General features: G+C 54.1%; 1 protein-coding gene across 3 annotated transcripts; it reads left to right on the forward strand.

Moving 5' to 3' along the window:
* Positions 1-544: 544 nt before the first annotated feature.
* On the forward strand, positions 545-9,919 carry ZBTB32 (zinc finger and BTB domain containing 32). 3 transcript variants are annotated; one of them, XM_044759431.2, is made up of 6 exons: positions 545-675; positions 7,370-8,355; positions 8,617-8,690; positions 8,801-8,869; positions 8,993-9,157; positions 9,340-9,919. In XM_044759431.2, exons 2-6 carry the CDS (start codon positions 7,469-7,471, stop codon positions 9,618-9,620), a joined length of 1,476 nt encoding a protein of 491 aa, XP_044615366.1. In that variant the 5' UTR covers positions 545-675; positions 7,370-7,468; the 3' UTR covers positions 9,621-9,919. The 3 variants fall into 3 exon arrangements, with proteins under 3 accessions (XP_044615366.1, XP_070354315.1, XP_070354316.1); XM_070498214.1 differs by lacking the exon at positions 545-675 and adding an exon at positions 6,144-6,281; XM_070498215.1 differs by lacking the exon at positions 545-675 and having other exon boundaries at positions 7,345-8,355.
* Positions 9,920-10,076: the final 157 nt, after the last annotated feature.

Consider the following 10,076-nt stretch of genomic DNA (forward strand, 5'->3'; position numbering starts at 1 on the left):
ACTTTCAGCTCCGGCTGTGCGGCAGGCTCCTCTGCGTCATGCCCTCCTCAGGAGGGTCCTCCTGCGCCCCAGCCCCAAACTCCTCAGCTGGCCGCGGGGAAGAGGCCTCAGACAACGCCCCGAGGAGCCCCGGAGCGCAGCCCAAGCACAGGCACCTAGCCCTCGCTGCCGCCCGAAACCGCGGGGTGGGGCTCCCGCCTCCCGGCCCTCGGATCCATCAAAAGCGAAGCAGCCTCAGGACCAATCAGAAGTGGAAGCGGTGGAGCAATGCCCGCCTCCGTAAAGCGCCCTCGCACCTCATTGGATGTGTCCGAGCGCGAACGCCAGGCTAAGCCACTAAGAAGAGAGAGGAGCCGGCCAATCAGCGGTGCAACCGCAGCGCGGCAGGTGGGAGGAGGGAGGCCGGCGGTGCTCTCCGCCCCGCGCGGCGCGGCCTCGTCGTCTGTCAGCACCAAAGCCCTGCCTAGGCTGGAAGCCCGCAGGCCGGGATGTAAGCCCGGGCCAGCCAGTAGGGGGCAGCGCCCTGGACGGTTCTCTCTGCGGTGTGGCGGGGGGCTGGCCCATGAAGTACGGACGCGGACGTGGTCAAGCCCGGCTCAGCTGACAGCGGAGGTGTCAATGAGCGTTTGAAGCGCGAGCGTCCAGACTAATCACGGGTCAAGGCCCCGCCCCCTGGTGTGTCTCCCCTGTCCCCGCATACTTCCGGGTGAGGCAGGGTGCGTTCCGCAGCCAATCAGCGGTGGGACAGGGCCCGAGGCGGGAAAGGGGAGATGCCACAGGCACCCAAAGCCTGGCCAGCTCTTGAGGGCCTCCCAGCCAATCACACGCACACTTCTCCACAGCTTGTAAGGGGGTGAGAGAAGGGGAAAGGGTGTGCAACGAGAGCTACCCGGGGTGGCAAGACAGGAGTAGGAAAGCGGTGGCGTCCCTCAGCCCCTGCGGAGGGAGCCTCCAAGTCTCTCCCGGGGAAGGAAGCGCAGGGCCCAGTCTCTTCACAGAGAGCGTGGGAAGGGGCAGACTCCTCAGCCGCTCAGCGTGCGGGCGGGCTGGACGGTGAGGTCTCGGCCTCGGAGGGCTGCAGGCTGAGTCCGCGGCCTGTCCGGTGCAGCTCCGCAGCCAACTGGCGGGGCGCGGGGCGCGAGCAGGGAAGCGGAGGTGTGCTCGCTGCCTCCCAGGCGGTTGAGGCGGGAGCTGGGGGAAAGAGGGTGTGGCCAGCGCGGCAGCCAATCAGCGTCCGCCTCAGGTCCAGGCGCGCGGAGTGCGCTGTGCACGCGCCAGCCTCGCGGTCGGGGCCTCGCGCCGCTTGGCGCTTTGTAACGGCCGCTGGGGTGTCTGCCGCCCTGAGCGTAGGTGAGGCTGAGCGTGGGTGAGGCTGAACCGGGTCCGAGTTGGTGAGTGCTGTGGTTTTTCTTACTCTTTTTCTTCGGGCTTGGGCCTGGCTCAGGTGAAGCTGGGGGACTGAGGCTTGAGTGGTCGCCGTGAGAATGGGGAAGGGAGGGCTGAGGGCTTTAGGCCCTGGGGACTCCCTCTGTTCTGGAGAGGCTGGAAATGGGCCTCCTAGGCGCCTTTGGGCCCGGGCTGGGCAGAGGCCAGGCCAGCATGCCTTATGAGTTGGTCGGTGGTCCCTGAGGCCAGCCTGATTCGGAAGAGTGTCGTGGGGCACTCGGAGGCCCTTAGGGCTCTGCGTGGGGTCTCTGGCCATGAGGTAGGCCTCTGGATGGTGAGAGGTTGTGTGGGGTCTCTGGACTGAGTCTGCATCTGGTGACTGGAAAGAGAGGCCTGTGACTCTCCAGAGGTCATTGGGAGTCACTGGCCAAGAGATGAAACTAGTGTGCCCTTAAGAAGTTGTCTGGGGTCTTTGGATCCAGCCTGGGCTGAGAGTGGACGTTCATGAGGTTGAAAGTCCAACGGGAAGCTGTCAAGGGTCACTGCCTCCAGGCTGCACTGGGAACACGTGGCTGCAAGGCTTTTAGGGGTCTGAGTTGAGGTGCTGTTAGCAGATTTTTCCAATATTGGTTCCAAGTTGGACAACGTGGCCAAGAGGTTAAGCCTGTGGTCTTCTGGAGGTTCTGGGAAGGGGGGTCTCCAAATCCCAGCCAGGTGGGTTGCCCTCTATGAGGTATAATTGCCTTTGGTGGCTCTAGACAGAAGCAGGATGGGTTGTGTCTGGGGCCTTTCCGTCCCCGTCCGCACCTCTTCCACAAACTCTTTCTGGTCCTTCCCAGAAGACATCAGGCTGTAAGCATGGGGCAGGTGCATGGGAAAGATGGGTGTTGTAGTGGGCACAGGAAGAGATGTGTGAGATATCCTGCTCTTTAGGAAATCACCCAGGTTGACTTTACCGAAGATCTTTTTGTATTTATGGGCCAAGTTCTTGATGTTTAATCTCACACAGCTTTTCAAGCTCTACCTGGAATTAAAGCTTTCAGAGTGCTTTCATGTACACTCATGATGCAAGGGGATGGTCTATGAGTGGATTTCAAGGGTCTGTGAGCTCCTGGAAATCATAAGAAAAATTGTATGCATGAGTTGGATTTTTTTGGGAGGAGAGGGCAAAATTGGTCACAAGGTAAAGTGAGAAGGAGTATTTAACCTGTCCAAGGATGGGCTTCAGTGCAGTCTGTGGATGCCTTATTATTCATATGCAAAATGGTATGAGAGTATACAATTTTCTGATGTAAAGAGTTGATTCCACGGTTTACATTTTCAAAGGGACAGTGACCCCATAAGAGGTTAAGAACTATTGGAATAAAGCAGGGTCCCGTATTATTTGTGGGGCTAGGCAAGACTAGAAATGGAGACTGCTAATTTTCTTCTCACACCTGGTGTTCGCGCACACGTCAAGGTGGTTCACATAGCAACTTGCAGGTCTGAGCTCAGTCTACGTGCCTCTCACATACAGTCGTGTACATCAGTCACACGGTCCACTCTCATGAGGATAGACCTACACGGGCCCTGGAAGTGGGCCCTTTGGGACAGGAGGTCCAGGATTGCAAGTTCCCAGAGCATGATCTAGAATTGGGGAGCACAGGTTCCAGATGAGCACTTCCTAGATGCCCTTGGGCTTCTCAGCCAGAAGACCTCTGAGTGGAGCCCTCTGCCTGGGTTTAAGGCAATGCTAGTATTCAGTACTGGTCTTGAAAACAGCCCCTGTGAGGAAGTTGAGGGTCTTAGAAGACTTAGCTGAAGTCTTCAGCTGAGGGCTGAAGAAAAAGGCCATCCACTGTGAGGATGCAGTGGCACCTAAGTTTTTTGACTTCTAGTCTAGTTCTTTTGACACTTAAGCCACAAAAGGTGTGCTATCATAAGGTCTCTATGACCCAGATTCAGCTCCTCTGGCTATGACTATATCTGGTTCTTGGGTTATATAGAACAGATTTAAGGGAAGAAATTAATTCACTCTGTGGTATCTCTTCTCTGGTATGCATTGAATGTACTTAACTAGAAAGAGTTTATGTTAATTTGGATAATTGGTCTTAATCTATATAAAATGCTGTGTGAGGTTTAACCACCTTCATTTGTGGAAAAGATGTGTTCCTGGGAAGAGTGGAATATTCATAGAATTTTTCTAAATTGAATCATGTTTAACTTGGCTTTGGAGGTACTCAATATTTAAAATAAGTGAAATAAAGGGAACATTCTTCGTAAAACAACTAATCATCCCCCTAATTGGCCTGTTCTGATGGTTTAATTTTAATGATAATATTTAAAGAGAATCCATACTTGTATTGCTATGTTGATAGTTTTACATCAAGCTGGGCTGTGCTTGAAGGAGCTTATGGTCAAGCCTGTCAGTAAGAATTAAAAAATATCAGATTTCAAGCTTTTCTTAGTAATATGAGCATTATAAAGGACTGAGAGGCAAAAATCCTACCTCCTTTTCCACATACTTCTCGTACAGTGGTGTCCTACCTATTCTCTCCTACCCACTCTACCCTCTCCCAGGATGCAGGCTGTCCTCATCACCTGTGGTTTCCTGGCTCCACCCCAGGGAGACAACTGCAGGTGATTCCCACCGAGTCAGCCCGGGAAGTAGAAGGGGCGCAAGGTTTCTGAGACTAAGGAGGGGAGAACTTTCAAGAACAGAAACAGTCAGCAGTGTCCCTATCTTTCTAAGTCAGAGTGCTATTTGTTTCTGCTTCTGCTGTCACTGCTCAGTGCCAGATGGCTCGGGTTGTGCAGTCAAGAATGCAGCGAGACAGAGGGGGCTAGAGTGTTACCAGCCAAGGGCTGAGGTATAGAGGCCCTAGACATATCCCTAAGGAGGCGGTCTCGAAAGGGATATCCTTAAGTGGGGTAAACACCAAGTGGGAGGCAAGATGGGATTTCCCATTCTTGGGGGCTTTTGTTCACTGAATGGGGAGTTCCCTTGCCCCGTCTCCTCCCTTTTAGGTTTCCTGAAAGCCCACTGACACTGTCAACTACATTTGGGTTTACAGAGGATGCTGCCCTTTGAGCAGTCTCCAGTTCTCTTGATCAATGGGCAAACCACACCAGTGGGGGAGCTGAGTCACAGGCACATGATATAGGGCTGGGAGGTGAGGGGGACCACACTCCACTGGGTGATGATGTAATCGTCCAGGCCCCTGCACCTTTCCTTCTACACTTTGGTTATCTCCCTCATGGCTTTCCCCACTGATTCCATTTCTTCAGGGATTGTGTATTTCTATGTTGGAGGAAGGATGTTTCCCTCTGTATACATATGCATCAGGGATTGCTTCTTTTATGTGTCCAGGCCAAGTATCTTTTACGTGAGTGTCTAATGAGTCCCCGGGTGTGGTGGCATGAGGAATTAGAAAGCTCCGAAATGGAAAATATTTAACGTTCAGAGAAGCAAATGATTACAGCTTGCCCATTTGCATTTTCCCTTTCACTCTGACTCATCTTCCCCTCTCCCCACCCTATTATTGCCCCTCCACCAGCCCCACCCTTTGGCACACCCTGTCTGATCTAGGAAGGGTTAACTTCTGCCTGCACCCAAGCTAGAATGAGAGGTAGAGGGAAGGCATGTTAGGTCTAGAGGGAAAGAGAAGAAGGCTGGTCTGCACATTTTGGGATCCTGGAGCTAAAGGGAGAAACAGGAGTTTAGAGACCTAATATTTGAGTCCAGGAGGGGACCAGGATCTAAGGGAGAAGCCTAGGGGGAACCAGACCATGTCTTGTCACCAGAGCAGCCTACCAGTGCCTGACTTGTATATCCTCCAGTTATTTATTTGGCATATATGATATGCCAGGCACATATTATAAGTGATTTATCAACACTTGTTCAATGAATGAAAAATTTGCCACAAGATGAGGGATAATGGAATAATAAGAAACAGAAAAAGAAATTTGAGTCTCTCAGACCTCATCCTTTCCCCAGGTTAAAGAGTGCTAAAGTGTGAAAAGAGGGGAAATCTCCAAGGACATTGACCCCTTGGGCAGGAAGTGAAAGAAACCCCGGAGTCCTGATTTCAGAGAAATGCCATTTGTCATCAACCCAAGAAAAGGAGTTTTTCTCTTCGAAGACCACCGCAGGCCCTTCCTGGGGTTGCCCCCTTCAGAGCTTGATGGGAGGATCTGAGTCACTTACACACCCAGTCCTCAGTAGTGGCCCAGATGACAGGGGTCATTCCCACAGAGCTGTCAAGGCTTCCTAGTACCAAGTCAGGCATGCTTTTGGCCCTCCTTCACTCTCTCTTTGGAAGCCAGATGATTCAGTCCTTTTTACTTCTCAGGTAGTAGAAACAACTTCCAGCTGCTAGAGCTCTAATGACCCCTTGAAGAAATAGAACTAATAGTATTTGAATGATGCTGTGTACACACAAACCACTTTCACATTCATCATGTCATTTCATCCTCACTCCCACCTCCAAATGAGGTAAGCAGAGGTTATCCCTATTTCACGGATGAGGTAACTGAGGCTCAGAGAAGTGACTTGCCCAAGGTGACTCAATTAGTAAATGGCAGAGATGAGACTCAAATGAGGTCTGATTAGTCCAGAGTTCTTGTTGCCTCAGACACACTTCTTTGACTCTAGAAGTTCACATATGAAATTAAAAAAATGGGAGGTGAGGAGGCAGAATGCTTGGATTCAAGAGGTAGAGGGAGTGGTCTCTCCTGGAGGGGTGAAGCAGAGCCAAGGGTATAAAACCACACCCCCTTGGGGGACTGTGGCAGACTGATACTTGGGACACCCAATGGAAGACTGTGAGGTCAGGGGCGGGGCTAGCTCCAGGGGGGGCCCCAGGAGCCCCAACAGCAGTTCAGAGCATGCGGTGTCCAGGAGGAAGCTACAACTGGTGAGTGGTTGCTTCTCCCTAGCTGAGACTTTCCTTCCATTAGCCCCCTTTCTGTCCACTTCCTGCCAACCTGTGGCCCTCTCCCTGAGGTGTCCAAGTGGTAATCCTCCCTCCCTCAAGGGTCCTTCCTCACTGTGAGCCCACACCTAGGAATATGCCTGCTGGGCACAGAGACACTTAGGTCTGTCTCTTGGTATCTAGGTTCCAAGTCTCTTCTTAAAAGCCAATGTGGTGGTTTTGATGTGTGATAAACTTCTGCCTTGTTAGGTTGTGTCTTTCTGTTGTTCACTCTTGGCTCATGAAAAACCAAATTAAACCATCTCCTTATCCTAATCTTGAGAGGAAATAGCCTCCCCTTCTACAGTTCCCATTTCCCTTTCTCCCGCCTCCTCAGGCATCAAAGTCTTCTCCAAAGCCTCCCTCCATCCTTAGGTCGGGAGCCTTCTCTCTCCTGTGGATTCTGCACCTGCTCTCTTAACTCACTGGATGGGAGTCTTTGGTCTCTTCCAGCTCCCTCTCTGAGAATGTGCTCTAGAAGCTTCAGCCTCAGGGAGATGATTGATTGATGCCTTAGAGCCTGTCAACTATGACCCGTCTTGCTGCCCTTTCTGCCTCTCAGGACCCTCAGTTCCACATGATGGGCTTGTGGGGAGAGGACAGTACTAGCTTTCTAAACTCTCCCATGAAGCTACGTCTTGCTCCATCCCTAGTTGCTAGGGCTGACAGGGTTTCATGGTGATCTCTTTGTCTGGAATGAGGAAAGCCTGGTCTGCTCAGAGTTTTCCCTGCAGAGGGGCTTGGAGAAGAAGTATCAGCGTCTGCCATCCTTTAAGTCAGAGATTGCCAATTGGCAGGACCCATCTATACTAGTCTTAAACCCACTACTTGATATAGTTGTTAACTGCCTGGTCCTTGCTCTTTAAGTCCTGAATCTGGTCTAATTTCCATTCTCCCCACCCCACCCCCAGGCTCTGTTATGATTCTGGATAAGCTCAGGCCCTCTCTTGGCTTAGTTTATTTGCTCTATTCAGGACAGAGAGCTCTGATCCAGAACCAGCAACTCACTCACTCTCCCCTTCCCTCCACAGGCTTGAGACTATGCTGTTCCTCCCTCCCCTTTCCACCACGGACCCTGCACTGTGGCCTTTCTCTCAGAACCTCTAAAATTGGTACCCAGGCAAGGCACAATGCCCCTGTCCCCAACGAGACTGTCTAGCCCCTATGGCTCTGATCGGCTGGTACGGCTAGCAGCCAGCCTCCGGCCAGCACTATGTGATACCCTGATCACTGTGGGGAGCCAAGAGTTCCCTGCCCACAGCCTGGTGCTGGCAGGTGCGAGCCAGCACCTGGGCCGCAGGGGCCGCTGGGCTCTGGTGAAAGGCATCAGCCCTTCCACCTTTGCCCAGCTTCTGTACTTTGTTTATGGAGAGAGCGTAGAGCTGCAACCTGGGGAACTGGGGCCCCTTGAGGAGGCGGCCAGGGCCTTGGGGGTGCAGTCCCTGGAAGAGGCATGCAGGAGGGCTCGAAGGGACAGGGCTAGAGAAGAGCTGGGTCCAGGACTGAAGGAACAGCAGGAGGAGCCAGAGAAACTCACAAGGGGTTCTGAGAGAGGAGTGGGGGGCCTTGGAGAGAAGCAGAGACCAGAGAAGTTCATTAGAGCTGGTGGGAGAGAACAGGAGACATTGCATGAGCACAGGCCAACAAGAGAGAACCCTGAGATAGCAGAGGCAACGAGTGAGAGCCAGGGGGAGCAGATGAGATTAAAGGAGAAACTCAACCAATTCCCTGTTGGCCGTGGGGGAGTAGATGGGAAGCAAGAAGTGATCATGTGGGTGAGGGAGACTCCAGGGGGCTCTGAGGAAAGTCTGCAGGAGTTCCCTGGCCCCCTTCTCCCACCAAGTTCCCTCCAAACCAGCGTCACCCCTAGGCCCTGGTGGGCTGAGGCCCCTTGGTTAGGGGAGGGCCAGCCTGCCCTGTGGAGCATCCTGCTGTTGCCGCCCAGATATGGCACTCCCTACTCCCATAGCACCCCCATCACTGGAACCTGGCAGGAGCTCTGGCCTCAGGACCAGAGGTGAGTGAACAGCATCATGGAAGACCTTCCAAGTTGGGAGGGAGTGGCTCAGGAGAGGCAGCAGTGATGGGTGAAAGGGTACCACATCTCTTATCTCTACTGTACATTTCCTGAGCTGGGGATAGGACAAGAAGCTCCCACCAAAGGGGAAGCAAGAGCCCAGCCCCTGAGGAGGACCCATGACACCTCCCTCCCCAGGAAGGGATTGGCCACAATCCCAGGTTTTGCCATGGCTATAATTCTTCCCTCCCCCACCCTTAGGATCCCACTGTCCCTGAACCTCCCCAAAGGGCTCTGGAGCCAGAACCAGTTGGCCTCCTCCAGCCCAACCCCAGGTAAGCTCCTCACTGCCCTGCATGAACCCTATAACATGGTCTCTTGGCTGGCACTGGGGCTCCAGGAGTACAGCCTGAACAGGGCCCCTACTTTGCTCTGCTCTCTCCAGGTTCCCTCCCCCAGGGCCCCACACAGCTCAGCCCTGGGGAGACGGAAGAGTCTGATCAGAGGCACACAGGTGAGCAGGGTGAGGGAGCTTTTGCCGTAGCCCCAGTGTAGCACCTGATGTCTTGCCTGAGTGTCCAATGATCCGGCTCTGGGATTTCCAGTCCTGCCCTCCTTTGCCTTTCTGTCCCCACAGGTACACTTGCAACTTGTGTGGGTCATGTGGGCACAGTAGGCCATCCATCTTGCCAGCACCCTACCCTGCCCCCTCCTGCTCGGTCCAGGCCCTATTCTTGTTCTGTCTGTGGAAAGAGGTTTTCACTGAAGCATCAGATGGAGACGCACTACCGAGTTCACACAGGTATGGGCGCCCTGCCCAGTGTGAATTGTCTGCTTCCTTCCAAACTCCAGTCTGCTGGTTCCTAGGTCCCTCTCTGTGTGCCTGGCTCCCATGCAACTCCCTTACCTAGTTGCCCTGATTTACCCCTAGGCCAGCTTTCACTCCCTTCTTTCTTTCACCGGCCTCCCCTCCACTTGCCCTAGGAGAGAAGCCCTTCTCCTGTAGCCTCTGTCCCCAGCGCTCCCGGGACTTCTCCGCCATGACCAAGCACCTACGGACGCATGGGGCTGCACCATACCGCTGCCCTCTGTGCCAGGCCGGCTGCCCCAGCCTGGCTTCCATGCAGGCGCACATGCGCGGCCACTCGCCCAGTCAGCTCCCGCCTGGATGGACCATTCGCTCCACCTTCCTCTACTCCTCCTCTTCCTCGAGGCCATCCCGGGCCTCGACCTCTCCCTGTAGGCCTCCTTCCTCCACCACCTGACCGGGTGTCGGTAGCTCCTTTGGCTTCAGCCAAGAGTACAATTAAAGAATGAAGGACAGGCCGGCGGGCTGGCTTCTGATCCAGCACCGCGGCTACGGCAGCCTAGCCCATTCGGCCAAGAAGCGCTGCAGGAAGGGCGCCGAGAGCCCTCTCCAAGACGATGGCAGGCCGCAGAATCCTGGGCCAGCGAGCCCGTGTCGGGTGAGGGCAGTGACGTTTGCACTAGTGAAGGCTAACTGTGCGGGGACTGGCGATTTCATCACCAAAATAAAGAGTTTCCTGTGCCCTCCTCTCAGGACAAGAAAGTCAAGTACAGGCTGTAGTCTGGGGTGGGAGCCGGGGAGTGGCCAGCCTTGCCCCTGGTCCTGTAGCGGCCCCTGGTGGCCGTGCGTCCGCTGTTCGGCGCAGTGGCCGCCTCCTCCATCTCCTGGGGCTCGGTCCTACCCGGGAGGCAGC

Source organism: Equus asinus, chromosome 26 (assembly GCF_041296235.1).
Source record: "Equus asinus isolate D_3611 breed Donkey chromosome 26, EquAss-T2T_v2, whole genome shotgun sequence".
NCBI lineage: Eukaryota > Metazoa > Chordata > Mammalia > Perissodactyla > Equidae > Equus > Equus asinus.